The sequence below is a fragment of the Bidens hawaiensis genome, unplaced genomic scaffold, assembly GCF_021521415.1.
Source record: "Bidens hawaiensis isolate Kalapana, Puna unplaced genomic scaffold, B.hawaiensis_p1.1 tig00010810_1, whole genome shotgun sequence".
NCBI lineage: Eukaryota > Viridiplantae > Streptophyta > Magnoliopsida > Asterales > Asteraceae > Bidens > Bidens hawaiensis.
Genome location: NW_027491832.1, coordinates 747,905 through 765,416, shown reverse-complemented (window position 1 = coordinate 765,416; position 17,512 = coordinate 747,905). Strand labels below are relative to the sequence as shown.

Sequence of the window (17,512 nt, the reverse complement as noted above, 5' to 3'; positions counted from 1 at the left end):
TTTGCTACTTTCGCCACTTCAGTCCAAAATTTTTAATTTTGTCAATTTAGTCCTCATAGTTTTAAATATTAGCCAATTACGTTCCATCCGTCTAACGGCATCCAGCTATGCCGTTAGTTTAAGGGTATTTTTGTCTTTCTCCTTTTAATTTTGAGTTAATGGTCATTTTAGTCCCTGTGGTTTGATATCTTTGCCAATTCAGTCCAAAGTTTGAAAATTTGTCAATTTAATGTTCAGTTTAATTCAGTTTTTTTTATTTTTTATGTTTTTTGTTTATAACCCTGAAGAGCATAATTCAAGCCCAAACCCATCGAGCAACCTCAAATACTGGTATGCATTTACTCTGTTGACAACAGTAATCATAACCCCCCCCCCTTATATTTAGTTTCTAGACATTTCCTAAAACCTTCTCCATGGTGGAATTCAATGGTAAAGTGGCCAAGGTAATTCCCTGAAACCGAATTATACAGAAAAAACTAAAAATTATTTTGTAGATTAATGTATAATAGTTGATTACGACCCAGATTTTCGTTATGATATGTTAATCTCTAAACCCTAAATATTATGCATTAATCAAAGAAACGATTTTTAGTTTTTACGTACAATTCGGTTTCACGGAATTGCTTTGACCACTTTACCATTGAATTCTACCATGGGGGAGAGTTTAGGAACCGTCTAGAAACTAAATACGAGAGGAGGGGGTGTGATTATTGTTGTAGATAGAGTAAATGCAGACTTGTTTTGGGCTTGGATAATGCTCTCTAGGGTTATAGAAAAAAACTGACTTAAATTGAAAAAAATTCAAACTTTGGACTGAATTGACAAAAGTATCAAACCACAGGGACGAAAATGACCAATAACTCAAAATAAAAAGTAGAAAGACAAAAATACCCTTAAACTAACGGCATAGCTGGATGCCGTTAGACGGATAGGACGTAATTGGCTAATATTTAAATCTATGAGGACTAAATTGACAAAAATACAAATTTTAGACTGAAGTGGCGAAAGTAACAAACCATAGGGACGAAAATGGCCATTAACTCTATTAAAATAGTAGTTAAATTAAATGATGAATTTGTTTTTTTTTTCTATAAATATATTTATATCAAGATATGATGTGTTATAAAATTTACGCAAAAGTTATGTTAGTAAAAGAAAATTTTTTTACTTATTGTTATTTGATACAACTTTGAATATAGAATTAAAAATTTTGGTCGCATTGTAATAATGTAATTTTAATAATTTGTATGTGTAAACAACAAACGTTATCTAAACACAAAGTATTTGTCATCACATACGTTAAATTTTTCGTCACGGGGTGTTAATTGATGGTTCTTTTCTGAGTACATTGGAGACGGGGCGGTGCCAAAGATGATGTTATAATCTGGTTAATATATCAGTGACTATTTACTATCTACAAATATATTTAGTAAAAATATTTTCCCTATAAACTTATTTAATTAGGTTTGGCTTTTTGATATCAACCTTTTGTGATTGTTTCCTTCGGTTGGAAATTTTAGTTTGTTCTATAATTTTCCGTACAATGAGACACTATATGTTCTAACATAAGTTGTAATGCATTAGACTACTTACATTCATAACTCAAACTAACCCAACCCAAGTTTTTATTAAAAAATAATTTCTTTTTCCTTCGTATACACAACCCAACCAAACTCAATTTTTCACCCTCATTAACAACCCAGTCCAAACCAACTTTTAACTAAATTAATAAGCTTTATGGTTATTATATTTCTATAAACGTTATTACAAATATTAAGAATAATTGTTTTATATCAAAAATGATAAAGTATTAATCTTAATTATTCATCTTAATTATAAAATTAATCGAAAACAGATACCGAACATGTTCATATTATCCACTACGAAAAGAGGATTTTCTATTTTTTATAAATGTTTGTAATACATATAATTTCTGTAATCAGATAATGTGATAATATATTTAAATAAAAGTTATAGTTAAAAAAGTAAATATATCAAACCAATAGTTTCATGCCATATGTCAAAAAAGTTAAAAACAAATAATATAAAAATATCCAACCAAGGGTTGGTGGACCAACCTTTGTTGGGAGTGGTAGGTTGGAGAAATTGAATTTTCATTTTCTCTGTTTATTTACTGGCCGACCGATCAAACCAACGGGAATGGTCTTAGATTAAAAACTTACTACACCTCAAAAACAATCATTTCTCTCTTCAAAAGTCATGCTCTACACTCTTATGTGTCTTGCCTTGGTTTCTTATGGACACTCTATGACCATGAGATATGCACTCGCCTCACATGCGGCCTCTCCTTTCTCTTTCTCATATCCCATCCATGACTATTGAAAAAAATTCATTGCCGACGCTCTAATGTAAAAAGTATCTTTTGTAAACTTTGTTTGCCTGTTAAACTATTTACACCTTTCATGCCCATTTATAAATTATAGTATAAAAGTGGATATAAAACTATAAAAATTATAACAATGTAGGCTGTTTATAATTTTTTTTTACCTCTTCTAAATATATTAACAATTTCTTTATTTATTTTTATGGTAAAATTAAGTAACATTTTTATACTAATGTAAAAAAACTAGTGGTGTAAATAGTTTAAACAAAAGGGATGGCGAATCAAGATCCAAAAGTGACTCAGTCTAATTAATAAAATTGGCTTAATACAGAACCTATGTATATTAGACAAGTTAAATGTTAGCATCTAAAACCTATTATTTCCGTGTTTTGTAAGAAAACTTTTATCTGTTATGATTATATTTACTGATAATATAATAAGTATCCTTAGTATAGTGGTATATTTTGTGATAAATATACCAAGTCACCCCGAATTGACATCGACCCGTAGTGTCTGATTAAGTAGTAATTACTCTTCGATCTTAGACTCTGCACACGAGTCTAAACACTAGTTAACTCTATAGAGACCTAACGTAAAACATTTACAAACCAAAGGTGATAAACTGAAAACTACCAATAGTGCAAGGTGGTATATTTTGTGATAATAATAATAATAATAAACCTCATATCCAAACAAACAAACACACGTTGAAGTTGAATGAAACGCAGCGTTTAATAATATAGCCGTTACCAAACGTCTCTCTTACTTTTTCAAATAAGTCGACCGTTAAGAACATCCGAACGTTATTTCTTACTTGATCCCCAAATTCATTTCTTCAACTCAGTCACAAACCCTAAAACTCCTTGAAACCGCGATGGAGGATGTGACGATGGACGTGGATTACGAATTCTGTGCGCCTAAGTTCTTTGATTTCATTGAAGGAGAGACTGAAGATCAGATGCGTGAAGCGCAGCTTTGGTTTGATACGGCTCTCGCTTACGCTCCGTCACGTATGTCTCTTTTCTTTCTTGAATTAGGGTTTGTTGATAAATTGAAATCTGGTTTCTTGATGTATTGGAGGGAGATCAAATTATTGTTTTTCATGAATTTGTTTGTTAGTTTTAAAATTGTTAATGTGTTTGTTTGACTTGAAGTCTGATCTGGAATTGGACTTTGGATTGTGGGTGTTTGATTTTTATGAATTGGGATGAATTTTGTTAGGTTTTGAGATTAGGGTTTTTATGAATTTGTTAAAATTGACATAATCTAATCTGGTGTTGATGAATCTTGAATTTGGTTTTTTGATATATTGAACATTAAATTATTGATTGTTTTTCATGAACCTTCAATTCTGTTATCTGATTATTCATCAGAATCTAATTAATGATATCTAATATTCCATTGTTGTTAATGGCTCATGTTTGTTGTATTTTGGTTCAGCTTTTATGCACAAGATCAAGACTACAAGAACTGTTCAGTTGGACAGTCTTTGTGATTTTACCGAAACCACCGAAACATCTCATAAGGTAATAAGCCATGAATGATCTAAAAATAAATCAATCCAGACTCTGTCTGTCTCTGCAAACGCATTGCTGGTTTTTGTTAACATTTTTTCATGGTTTTTTTAACAATTGCAGGAATCTGAAGCAACAAATTCTGTGATGAATACTTCTACTTTGGAACCAGCAAAACAGGCAAAAGATAAGCATGATCCTGCTTCTGACAGCAAGGAAGATATAGTAACTTCAAAAGATGAACACAATGAAAACCTCCCACCAAATCAGGTGCTTCTTTGACCATCAGTTGACTTTGTTAAACTTACTTTTGAACATGCTAATCTGATTATCAATCATGTCTTTACAGTTACCTGTTGTTGACAACACTGAAGAACTCAAGAAAGATGTTCCTTCTCAAGGTTGATATATATATATATATATATATTTATCATTGATGATAAGTTTGAACATCATTTCATATTTATGTAAACTTTATAAATTTACAGCAGAAGAATGCACTCCAAAGCCACCATTGGCTGCTCAAAAAACCAAGAGCCTAATACAGACCGAGTCGAAAAAGCTACAAACAGCAAGAAAGATTGCTACTGCAGTGAAGAATCCATCTTCACTCAAATCCAGAAATCAGTCACAAGCCAAAGGTTCCAAAACACCAGCTACTGTGAAAAGGTTGGTTCGCTTTGACTTGTTTTGGTTGATCCTTTGACACATTATTCATACTTTTTTCGAAGCCTTTGCAGGGACACAGACAAAACAAATAATAATAATCTTGCTCTAGAAAACCAAGCTGTAAAAAGACAGAAACTTGAAGGTGGAAAAACAAGACAGGTCAGCATCAATTCTTGTTCATCATCATCGATCCCACATCTGTTATGAATAATAACTTTTTATCTTATCACTATACAGATTTTGAATGTCAAAACACAAATCTTGCCTCACAAAGCAGCAAGACCGGGTGTTATCAGCAGCACACCAGCTGCCAAAACAAGAATTGAAGAAAGAAAGGTTTGTTTTTGTTTTTTATTCAACTTTTAATCAACCGAACAGAATTTGATGTTAACTTTGTTTATGAAAAGATGTATGTCCGCGAACAAGCACCGGTTCCATTCGTTTCAATGGCGGAAATGATGAGAAAGTTTCAATCTGGCACAAGGGATTTGCATCTACCTCCTCGGGCTTCATCTTCTTCACATGTAAATTTCATTTTTTTTTTTTTACAATTCAATAATTTTAATAAACCTGTTTCGATTCCCTAATTTTAGTTTAATACACATGCATACAACAAGCAGGGTGATCTTAGTCAAGTGACCCAAATGAAGCCGAAGCTGAAACTAACGAGACCAAAAGAACCCTCATTCGAGACATCTCAACGTGTCCGGTCCGTTAAACTCAAAAGTTCAGCCGAACTTGAGGAGGAAATGATGGCTAAAATTCCCAAATTCAAGGCTCGGCCGGTTAACCGAAAGGTAAATTAATTAGTTAAATCAATTTATTATTATTATTTTCACAAAATAAAAAATGGATTTGTGTGAGCAGATTCTTGAAGCTCCAACATTACCAGCAATTAAAAGAACAACACCTCAAATGCCAGAGTTTCATGAATTCCATTTGGAAACAATGGAAAGAGCCAGTCAACATGCTGAAACTTCAACTGTTGCATCAACAGAAGCTCCTCAGGTTAGTTAGTTTTTACTTTAGAGAACTACAATACGTTATTATTTTAAACAGAGAACTAAGATTTTGGTTGCTCTTTCTAACAGTGGAGGCCTCATCTTACTACACCAAAAACACCACCTCTACAAACATTATTAAGGGCAAGACCTCCTAAGATCAAAAGTACAGAAGAACTAGAAAAAGAAGAGTTGGAAAAAGCCCCCAAATTCAAGGCCAGGCCTTTAAACAAAAAGGTAACAACAAACACTAGTATATTATTATACATTATTCAAAGTTTGATTGTTTCTGATACATTGTATTGTGTGTGTAGATATTTGAAAGCAAAGGTGACTTGGGGCTGTTTTGCAACAAAAAGAGACAAGTGACAATACCCGAAGAATTTCACTTTGCAATCGATGAAAGAATCCCGCCTCCAACCGCTGGGGTTGCTGATTTGTTTGACAAGGTAACCTTATTCTCATCATCACTGAATGTTTTACAAGTTTACTAACTAAATGCATACATACAGCTTTCTTTGTGCTCTGATTCGCATGCCCAAAAACCACCAATTCCTAGGATTACTGCACCGAATCCATTCCATTTGCACACTGAAGAAAGAGGGGCAGAAAAGGAAAAGAGATTTGTGATGGAGGTTATACATAAGCAGATTGAACAAGAACGGGCTAGAATTCCAAAAGCGATTCCATATCCTTACACTACTGATTATCCTGAGGTACGTGTCGTTAATTTTACTTTACAAGTGGTTGAAATGGGTGGTTTTGTTTTCTCAGTTTGTCTTGTTTATAGGTTCCTCCAAAACCAGAGCCGAAACAGATTACAAAGCCCGAACCATTCAAGTTAGAGAGTGTTGCAAGACATAAAGAAGAAGTACAAAGAGAAATGGAAGAAAGAAGGAGGCTGGAAGAGGAAGAGGCAAGGATGAGAAAGTTTAAAGCTCAACCAGTATTAAAACAGTAAGTTTATCAATCATTTATTCCCATTTTTATGTCCATTTGCTAACAAACATTTGGTCATAATTGCAGGGATCCCATTCCAGTTCCCGAGAAAGTCCGCATACCTCTAACCGAGGTTCAAGAATTCGATTTGCATGTCGAACACCGAGCAGTGGACAGAGCAGAATTTGACAAAAAGATTAAGGAGAAAGAGGTGATGTATAAAAGATACCGAGATGAGGCCGAATCCGCTAAAATGGTATTAAAAATTCAAGCTTTTACTCTTTAAGTTCATTGATTTAAATTGATTCAAATTGGTATGTAGATGGAGGAAGAGAAAGCTTTGAAACAGTTAAGAAGGACTTTGGTGCCTCATGCAAGGCCGGTGCCTAATTTCAGCAAACCGTTCCTGCCTCGAAAGTAAGTTTGTTTTGACCATAAAAATGTTGAATTTTTTAAATTGTTTGGCTTTGTGTTTAATGTTTATGTTTGAATAGGTCATCTAAAGGAGTTACAAGACCAAAATCACCAAGACTGAAGATAAATGAAAGAAGAAAGATGGTGGTGGCTGCAGCAACTTCAAGTGCAGCATCGAATATGAGGTGATCGGGATTTGCAGAAGTCTTGATTTTTGTTCAAGAGCTCTTGAATAATATGAAAAAAATATATGATATGTTCTGTAATCTTAGTTCTTTCATGTGTTGTTATGATAAATTGTTGACAAATTGGTTCTAGATTGGTTTATTTCATTCAACAACTACTATAAAGTTTGTGTTTTGACTTTTGAAAGTATTGTAATCATCATTTTTTTTTCATTGATTCTGCCAGTTGATGATTCAAAATGGTTTATTTGAATTTGACTATGAAAAGTCAAACTAACTTGTAAGTTTCCAGCATTATTGAACATACAACATTATTTATTTAGAGCTAGTAGGATAGATAGGAAGTGACAGAAGAGAGAGAGCCACAAACAAGTTCCTTTGGTTGCTCATATAATATGCTCCGGTTTAAGTTTGATTTTCTTGGATGAACCTTTGGTTGTGCACACAAACAAGTTCGTTCTTAAACTCCAATGAGTTGTTCTTCCTTCGCCTTTCATTGTGACCCGCTAAACGCCTCCTGCAACTTCTTTTTGCCTCATCAAATTCCGATAGTTCGTGAAACCTGAACAACCACAGGCATAAATAAATTAGATCAACTGTTTGTTGATACATGATAAAAACATGTTCGGTCACAAACTTATTCAACTCATTTCAATTTATTACAATGGGTCTCGGGTGGGTTGGCTAGTTAAATTGTTGAACCAGATCATGACCCATATATATTTAGTCTTGTCAAAAGACATCATCAATCCTTACCAACCCGTTTATTTACAAATAATCAAGAAGTTATTTAATAAAATATTATACTTTTCCCATGATCACTAGGAACAATAATAGAATATGTAAGTATTATTGAAATACCTACCTCTTTTCTATTCTAAGTTAATTAAAAAGTGTACTAATCTTATATATAAAAAGAGAGTTAATTACCGGCTACATTGCTGACAAAACCTTTGATGCATACCAGCAACAACAACTGCTTGAGCCTTTGCATGAAACTCACACACCTTGTGCCTCCTATGATACGTCTTCGCCTCGGCTAGATCAGTCGTGCATTTCTCCGCCTGGCAGCACCTTGTTCCGCTAGTCGATCCACCACCATTGGGATACCCTTTCTTCTTCTTCGCGTCCACATTTGAACTGCTTCCGTCGCCGCCTCCACCATCTTCACCGCCACCACGACCCATCAACTTTTCTTTAAAGAAAGGCTTGCTAACTTTGGTGTCCATTTTTTTTATTTTTATTGGATTTATATAACAAGTGAAGTGATGAATTTATGTGAAGAAAAAAAAAGTTGGTAGTGAATCAGAATTTTACTTTTTTGACAAGGATGTTCAAGGACCACCATTGTACCTATAGTATAGTTTTATCATGGTAAAATATATTCTAAGCCATGCAACCAAAAAATTGTACCATGGGGTGTTATTGTGTATAATACTTGTTCATTTTATTAAACTACGATTCTATAAACGTAAATAAAGGTGTAGATATAAATCCAATCCATCTTTGCTATAATTTTTGGATCCAGTATGTTAGTTTTCAATAATATTTCTCCTTCCGTGAGTAAGACCATTGGCAACACAAACGCCTCGTCCTTTCTTTGGTTCAAGAACCGTGCCAAGTTGAAAACGCTTGACTGACAGAAATGGATCCGCTTTAGTTATTCTAATTTTCCATTGTAATCGTATTTGTTTTGTCTTTTCTCGTTGATGTACTTGGTGCTTCAGGCTAGTTTTTAAATATATCCGCCTTAAAAAAGTGTCGATGTAAGATTGATTGTATATAAGTCACGTGGTATGGGCATAATCTAAAAAACGTTATGACTATGTGATATGGGGATAATCTAAAAGACGTCTATTTTGGACCAACTATACAAAATTTTGTGAGCTGTTATTAATCATTTAATTTTATTTCTAGAATATCAAATTTTATCACATATAAAGCATCCAATAAAAAAACTAAAATAAAAAAAAACATTTAAAAATATATCTTTTTATTTTCAAAAGTTGATTTAGCTATTTTCTTTTTCACTTCCACTGTATATCACTAGGTTTATAAATAAATCAGACATAGCCAAGATCTTTCATGAACCGTTTGACAGAAAGTTTTTTATATTTGACTACTTAAACAAAAAACTGTTTCGTTTAACTAAACAAACGAGCATTAAATCAGAAATACATGTCTTGTTCATTCGCTTATATTTATGTGTTTGATTTAATGAATACATACAGTTTTTGTTCATTTGTATTTGTTTACGTTTTATGTCCATTTACACCAAAATATTTATTAACTAATATATCTCAACGCAACAAATTTCATATTCTAATGAATGTACACCGGCCAGTAAGAAATTGTGCCCGTTCGTGTGTTTATATATTTAAAAATATGTTCATCTTCGTTCGCATCCCAAGTATTGATACGATTAATTCGTGTTAACGCGTAAAGATAAGAAAGTATAGTAGGTGACAAGTACCATTCAGGTGGGAATCAAGCTTTCGTTATTCTCGTATATATTCTATAACACAAGTCATTCAATATATGAATCATTTCATTTGTTTTACATCCTAAAGTGCTAATTTCCTTTTTAACGCTATTATTCTTATGTTTCCATTATAAGTGTGCAAAAATCTTTGATTAATAGTGGTATGTAACATCATCTTTTTACTGCTGTTTGATTCTTTAATTGTCAACGGTAGATATATAGCAGATTAGCGGTATAACAAGTCGAGCTAAGATGAAGCTAGCCTCGCTAAACTTATGCTCAAAGCATTTATCTTTAAGAGAGTTCAAGCTCGAGCTCACTTTATTTTATTTTATGCTCTATGTCTAAACCTCATTCTCAGCTCGGTGATAACTTTTCATGCTTGAGCTCTACTCGAGTTTGGTTAATTTATTATTTGTTGAATGTTATGTCTATTGAATAGCCTACCCATGAGACGGGCTCATGGACAGGCCCCCAGCCCAATAATCCAAGCAAGGCCCAATGAAGGCAAGCCCAATAACATAAGAAGTTCTAGAAGATGGTTTGGATGGAAGATGGTTTGCAGGGGAAACTCATGCAACACGTCCGATCCGGTTGGTGGCCCGAGGCACGCATGTCCCGGGATAAGAGGCAGTAACCAGGAGGTAAAGATCTGCGAAGGTAGCAAGGCCCGCAAGAAACAAGATCGGACAAAGGACTTGGCCGGATGCAATAAACCATGGGATCATGTATATATATATATATATATATATATATGTTTTTGTCGATAAATAGGGAAAGCATAACACTTGTATTCATTCATTCACAACATACAATACATATTTCACACCACACACTTTACATCGATGTCATTCTTGTAATCGTTAGGAACCTTTCACGGCCCGCCGGAATAGGATCCAACATCTATATACGTAACTATCTCTATATACATAGTTATATATTTTTTTATAACTTTATATATAATAATATTTACTAAGTAATTATATGTTTATCGTATAAACTAATGTTTATTATGTTTATATGAATATAATATAAAATAAATGCGCTTCAACTTAGGCCCGAGCTCCAATTTACGCAACCTTATTTAAGTTCCACTCGATTCGAGTTTTTAGCGATATCAAGCAGCTCAAATGGTATTGATTGAGTAGTTGAAGAGTATAAAATTGTTCGCTTTCACCAAATGTTTTCCCCTAATGAGAAATTTAGTGGCACTGTTAAAATTTTGAAGTTTAGCATTTTTAAATGATGTCTTTGTGAATGTAAATTATGGATCTGATTATTATGCTTATTGTCTGTCATAATATAAAGCTTCGGGCATCGAACACCAACAAATGTTAAGACATGTCCGTTGTGTCGATATTATAAATTGACCATTATACTTTTTTTTTTAATTAAGAATCTTGAAAATTTCATGCAAACCCAAACTCCTTCACCCACTTCCTTTCAAGTCCATCAACACTCGTACACACCATCAAACAGGCACGTTTATGTTCGTTCGATAACTTTAAACTTACAAATTTTCAAGCATCAGCAAATAAACGCACATGATTTTCTTATTCATGCTCGCTTGTTAAGAAAATAAATGTATTCGTGTTTGTGTTTGTGTTTGTTTATATTTATTTACATAAATAGTTCATAAATGAACATGACAATACATAAATGAACGAGCATAATTGAGCAACCACCAAATTAAATGAAACAAACCTACACTTTTAGTAAAGCATGCTAACTTGTCTCATAAAGTTAAACCGAACTTTTATGGCCTAAAAGAGTTAAATGAATATATCAACGAACTAACTTACACAGACATAAGCTAACAAATATAAGCAAACCTAAATGAACGAATATAAACAAATGTAAATAGACAAATAAAAACGAAACGAACCTAAACAAACAAGCATTCACAATCATAAATTAACGTTAACGAATATAAATGAAAGAAAGAGACATGTTTCAATATTCATTCATGTAACTGAATAACAAAAAAGATATTGTTTTTGTGTTTGTAAATAAACTAGCATTAAAAAAAATATATAATGTCGAATCATGGCTGACTCTGAAAATTGTTAAAAATTTTTGAGTCTTAAATTAGTTGAGTGATTGAGTTTAAGCATTAATAATACACAATTATTTTTAAATATATATAAAAAAGTCAGGCTTATTGGTGTGTCGGGCCGGGGTCGGTCGACTACCCAGCCCCGCCTCAAAGCCGGCACTGTGTCAAATGATTTACGAACGGTTAACTTATTGTTTGGTTAAGCTACATGTGTATTTTAGTTTTACAAAATAAGTTTAAAGTATATTTATATCATTTAATTGTAGAAGAATTTATTTTATATACATTTTATTGCTATAAACTTGTTTAAAATCCATAAAATTCTTGTCAATGATCTTTTATCATATCTCATCTACTCCTGAAGATTGTACAACTAAAATTGTTCATGCATGCATGCCACGATCAGTTTATGGTCACATCGTGAATTGACCGAGGATCTTTTCTACTCTAGATTATATCGTTTGTTGAGCTCAAGCTTGCGGTGGTTCACTCGATCCTGCCATTTATGGGCAGTGAGTACACAGGGCCGGCCCATGGGGAGGGCGACCACCAAAGGCCCGGTCTTCTATGGGTCCAGTTTTTTTTTTTTAAAATATACATATATATGCATAATTTTTATTTTTTTACATACATTTCAAGAACCAATTTTTTAGGCGCATTTGAAAATTTAAACCTACTTCGAGTTTTCGATTAAATTAAGTTCATCGAATGATTACACGTAATATCCATTAACATTAAACAAAATAAAAATGTTTCAGTTGTATCTAGCTAGTTTCTTGCTAGTCACCGGACTAGGGACGCTCGCAGAAGCCAGAAGGTCGCCGGCTAATTATTCGACTTAGACGCTTCGAGTTATTAAGTTTGTATTTTTGAGCCTGAATTTTTACATGTCCTAGGGTTTTTTTTTTTGTTTTTTTATTCTCCGGGACAGCGTTTACAACACTAATTTCACATAAATAACATGTTTAGAAAAAAATAGGGAAAATTCTCAAAATAGTCTATTCTAGATAAAGAAACCCCAAAATAGCCTAAAAATCTTAAGTAGTTTCAAATAATTTGAACTGAGGAGACACGTTAGGAGAAGATCTTTATTATAAGGGAGCAGACCAAACTTTTAAAAATATTGAGAGAGTAAACCAAATATGAAATAATGTTGATGGATAAGACCAAAATTTTGAAAATGTTGAGAGATCGTGCCATGTTTATTTCTTAACTTTTCTTCTCAAAAAACAGTCTTCCCAGACGATAATTTTATGTTTCCTACCTGATCCGTTTGATTTTCAAATTCTTGTAAAATGTTCCTTTTTAATTTCGTTTTGGGAGACGAATTTAAGAGAAATTTGTTCTAAGGAGACGAGATTTTGCTTTTCTTCTTATAAATTGGATTTATTCAAATTCCGTCCACTCCGACAATATTTAATAAATAAGTTTCTTTCCTTAATATTTTGATTTAATGCATCTGTTCATTTGGACTTTACGGAAGATTTGGATGGCCCAGACGACTTTACGGAAGATTTGGACGGATTATTTGGGTTATTTTGGAGGAATACAAACATATATATATATATATATATATATATATAGGGTTAGGTTAAAATAAAAACCCACTTGAGTTGTGAAAACTCTAGAAACCCATTCTCAACCACATGTTTTTAAGTAAAGATTAAATCTTGTGGTCCATAATTAAAGTTAATAAAAAATGTTAACATAAATATAACTTTTTGATGTGTTGTAAAACACACTTATTTTTCGCACCTTTTATCTACGTTATTATATTATACTTTATGTATTTTAACCTGTTTTATATATGTTTTACATATTAATCTTTATCTTGTAGGCTACAGGTGAAAGAAGAGAAAAAAACCGAACTTAACGAGGAGCTTACGGGCCTTTTACGCATATGATTTGGAGACAAAGCTCAAGGCCCGGCCCGGTTACATATTGGAAAAGCCCAAGCCTACATTATAATATAATATACAAAAGAAAAAAAAAACCCCTAACTAGCCCCTTGGACAGCTTGTGATCGGCAGAACAGTAGCAGGGGAAAAAGAATTTTTGTGCAAGCTTCTTGGAGGTGTGACGGCTAGGGAAGGAAGAAGGAGTCAAGAACAAGCCTCGGGATCATTCACCATTGTTTTTCACAGCCAAGTGCAGCCCCGGAACATCTCCATATCCTTTCTTTTTAAACATTGTTCAACAACTTTCTTATTCTTGCTAATTGTTAACTAGTTTTGCAACTGGTTTTAGGGCATCGTATTTCGAGTGCGGGGATAGAGGTCGACCGAGCGAAGGTCGTGACCATTTCTAATCTTCCCACACCCACTTCTGTGAGATCCATCTGGAGTTTCTTGGGTCACGCTGGGTTCTACCATCGGTTCATTAAAGATTTTTCTAAAATCGCGAGACCCATGACCAAACTTCTGGAGAAGGATGCCCCATTTGTGTTTTCTGAGCAGTGTATCTAGGCGTTTGATCTTTTAAAAGAAAAACTCGTTAACGCCCTGATCATGATTGCTCCCGACTAGTCGCTTCCCTTTGAGTTGATGTGTGATGCGAGCGACGTCGCAGTCGGAGCGGTTCTTGGACAGCGGAAGGATAAGCACTTCCATCCGATTTACTATGCTAGCCAAACCTTGAATGGTGCACAGGAGAGTTACACCACCACCGAGAAAGAGCTTTTAGCTGTGGTGTTTGCGTTCGATAAATTCAGGTCATATCTAGTCCTGTCCAAGACGATTGTGTACACGGATCATTCTGCCATTCGTTATCTCTTTAGCAAACAGGATGCTAAGCCGCGTCTTATCCGATGGATCCTGTTACTTCAAGATTTTGATATTGAAATCCGTGATAAAAAGGGGGCCGAGAATGTGGCGGCCGATTATCTTTCGCGTCTTGAGGGAGTTGAGTTAGGAGAGCCGGGGGCAGGATTAATGACCATTTTCCGACAAAGAGTCTCATGTTTGTTTAAGCTCAGGATGAGGTTTTCCATGGTTCGCCGACTTCGCGAACTATCTTCCGGACGGGTACTACCCGAAGATGTCTTACCAGCAAAAGAAGAAATTCTTTGCTGATGTTAAGTTTTACCTTTGGGAAGACCCGTATCTCTTTCATATAGGTGCTGACCAGTTGATCAGGAGGTGTGTTGATGTTAAGGAGGGATGACAGATTCTGAGCCATTGCCATGTTGGATCGACAAGAGGTCACCGCGTTGCGAGTTTGATAGCGAAGAAGGTGTTTGATTGTAGTTTTTATTGGCCTTCGATTTTTAAGGATGCGCACGCGTTTGTTAGGAGTTGTGATCGTTGCCAGCGTGTCGGCAACATCTCGTTGCGAAATGAAATGCCCCAGAATGCCATTCAGGTTTGTGAGGTTTTCGATGAGTGGGGCATTGATTTCATGGAACCTGTTCCATCTTCGCGTGGGAACAAGTACATACTCGTGGCGGTTGATTATGTTTCGAAGTGGGTTGAGGCCAAGGCCTTACCCACGAATGATGCCCGAGTTGTAGTTCGTTTTATCAAGAGCCTTTTTGCTCGTTTTGGTGTCCCGAAGGCGTTGATCAGTGATAGAGGTACTCACTTCTGCAATGCGCAGCGTTGCGACGCTATGGGGTTACCCATCGGCTTGCGACCGCCTACCACCCACAGACTAGTGGGCAGGTGGAAGTGAGTAATCGTGGGATCAAACGTATTCTTGAGAAAACGGTTGGTTCGAATCGTCAGGATTGGTCCGACAAGTTGGATGATGCGTTGTGGGCCTTCCTTACAGTCTACAAAACTTCGACCAGTTCCACACCGTTTCGGATGATTTATGGGAAGGCCTGCCATCTGCCTGTTGAGTTGGAGCACCGTTCTTCGTGGGCCCTATAGAGGGTCAATTTTGATATGTCCGCCGCAGAGAGCACTCGTTTCCACCAGTTGCACGAGTTAAAGGAGCTGAGAGATCACGCGTACGCGCGGTCATTTAGGTATAAGGAGCGGACAAAGGAACTGCATGATAGGAAGTTGAAGGGTAACAAGCAGTTCAAGTGTGGGGATTTGGTCTTATTGTATAATTCCCGGTTGAGGTTATTCCCGGGAAAGTTGAAATCCCGATGGTCGGGACCGTTCACAGTCACTGAGGTTTTTCCGTATGGTACTATTGAGATAGAGGATAAAAGCGGGAAGTTTAAGGTGAACGGTCATAAACTGAAGCACTACATTGGCGAGCCGATGGCTGATCAGACTGTCGAGGTATTCTACCTTGACTCGCTCTCCGAGACATAGACGTGATGGATGCATCACTTGGGAGACTGCCCGAGTTGTAGAGTTTGTACTTCTTTTACTTGTGTGTGCTAACTGTTTTATATGTTTTGTCTGTTTCAGGATGTTCCAAAATGAAACCGCTCGTACTCAATCTCCATTCGAGTCGGTTGATTTGAGGGGTGTTCTATTATTTAAAAAAAATCATAAAAACCAAAAACACAAAAATACGTTTATTTCTTTATGTTTTTGTTTTCTGTTGTACGCCGCTACATGCTAGCGTGTTTGAGTTTTTGCAGGTTATATTATGCGCATGGTAGCTATGATGGCGTTTTGGAACAGGTTCTCCCGAGGTTGCGGCCGCTAATGAAATGCTATACGGTCGCTTGGTTACTACTCAGCTGTTGAAGATTCTGCACACAAACCAGGAGAGTAACCCCTTCTTTGTTTTATTCTTGTATATTATATTTTTATGTTTTGTCTTATTTTTATTTTTATTATTTTTCTTGTTCTCATCGAGGACGATTTTGTTCTAAGTGTGGGGATGGGATTCATTTTACTTAGTTGTAGAAAAAAATTCAAAAAAAAAAAAAACAAAACAAAAAAGTTGAAAATTTTGAAAAAAATTTTCCATTGAAATTTGTTTTCTCTACGTTAAACATGAAATGATATTATTACCTAGTAGTGGTTATTTTATAACTTCTTGGTGTTTTCATATATATATATATATATATATATATATATATATATATATATATATAATAAGAACAGTGCCCATTAGACCCGCACGTAATGTATGGCAACCGAAAGGTTTAGACTCAGTATTCGATGTGTCGGTAGGCTCAGCCTTTGAGAATGAAAGGGCGTTTTGGAACAGGTTCTCCCGAGGTTGCGGCTGCGAATGAAATGCTATACGGTCGCTTGGTTACTACTCAGTTGTTAAAGATTCTACACACAAACCAGGAGAGTAACCCCTTCTTTGTTTTATTCTTGTATATTATATTTTTATGTTTTGTCTTATTTTTATTTTTATTTTATTTATTTTTCTTGTTCTCATCGAGGATGATTTCGTTCTAAGTGTGGGGATGGGAATCATTTTACTTAGTTGTAGAAAAAATTTTGAAAAAAAAAACAAAACAAAAAAATTGAAAATTTTGAAAAAAATTGTCCGTTGAAATTTGTTTTCTCTATGTTAAACAGGAAATGATATTATTACCGAGTAGTGGTTATTTTATAACTTCTTGGTGTTTTCAAATATATATATATATATATATATATATAATAAATAAGAACAATGCCCATTAGACCCGCACGTAATGTATGGCAACCGAACGGTTTAGACTAGTATTCGATATGTCGGTAGGCTCAGCCTTTGAGAATGAAAGGGCGGTTTGGTTGTTGACCTAATTGAACTTTTTAAATGGCCTGACTTTAGTGGGAAACATCTTAGGGGTTTTGTTTGTTTAACTAAGCCCGTAACAGGATTGGAATGAAAAGCCAGGTTATACTCAAGCCTCGAGTCATATGATCCCCTTTTCATAAAAACCTAATTTTTGTATACGTAATTATATGTATAATCTTATGTATACGTATCTATTCCTGCAAATGGCAGAAGACAGTTTTGCTCGGCCCTTTGTTGCGCGGTGGCGCAGACCTGGGCCCTTGAT

The 17,512-nt window shown here is 34.9% G+C and overlaps 2 protein-coding genes across 2 annotated transcripts; one reads left to right on the top strand and one right to left on the bottom strand.

Moving 5' to 3' along the window:
* The first annotated feature begins 3,230 nt into the window (after window positions 1-3,230).
* LOC143536473 (protein TPX2-like) lies at window positions 3,231-7,070 on the top strand. The gene is made up of 17 exons (XM_077030456.1): window positions 3,231-3,354; window positions 3,785-3,870; window positions 3,982-4,128; window positions 4,208-4,259; window positions 4,347-4,527; window positions 4,599-4,686; window positions 4,765-4,863; window positions 4,935-5,033; window positions 5,178-5,324; window positions 5,395-5,535; window positions 5,619-5,765; window positions 5,843-5,977; window positions 6,041-6,244; window positions 6,319-6,485; window positions 6,555-6,723; window positions 6,790-6,884; window positions 6,962-7,070. The coding sequence occupies exons 1-17, from the start codon at window positions 3,234-3,236 to the stop codon at window positions 7,068-7,070; spliced, it is 2,187 nt and encodes a 728-aa protein (XP_076886571.1). The 5' UTR covers window positions 3,231-3,233.
* A 401-nt stretch (window positions 7,071-7,471) lies between these two features.
* On the bottom strand, window positions 7,472-8,253 carry LOC143536479 (squamosa promoter-binding-like protein 3). Its single transcript, XM_077030462.1, has 2 exons — window positions 7,997-8,253; window positions 7,472-7,628 (listed from the first exon to the last, which is right to left on the bottom strand). Exons 1-2 carry the CDS (start codon window positions 8,251-8,253, stop codon window positions 7,472-7,474), a joined length of 414 nt encoding a protein of 137 aa, XP_076886577.1.
* Window positions 8,254-17,512: the final 9,259 nt, after the last annotated feature.

What these genes read in the sequence shown, in the direction of transcription:
- LOC143536473 (XM_077030456.1), top strand. Translation starts at nt 3,234, where the DNA reads ATGGACGTGGATTACGAATTCTGTGCGCCTAAGTTCTTTGATTTCATT. An exon ending in CAAGAATTGAAGAAAGAAAG is followed by an intron (nt 4,864 to 4,934) that starts GTTTGTTTTTGT and finishes GTTTATGAAAAG; the next exon opens with ATGTATGTCCGCGAACAAGC. An exon ending in AAACCGTTCCTGCCTCGAAA is followed by an intron (nt 6,885 to 6,961) that starts GTAAGTTTGTTT and finishes ATGTTTGAATAG; the next exon opens with GTCATCTAAAGGAGTTACAA.
- LOC143536479 (XM_077030462.1), bottom strand. Translation starts at nt 8,253, where the DNA reads ATGGGTCGTGGTGGCGGTGAAGATGGTGGAGGCGGCGACGGAAGCAGT. An exon ending in TTTTGTCAGCAATGTAGCCG is followed by an intron (nt 7,629 to 7,996) that starts GTAATTAACTCT and finishes GTGGTTGTTCAG; the next exon opens with GTTTCACGAACTATCGGAAT.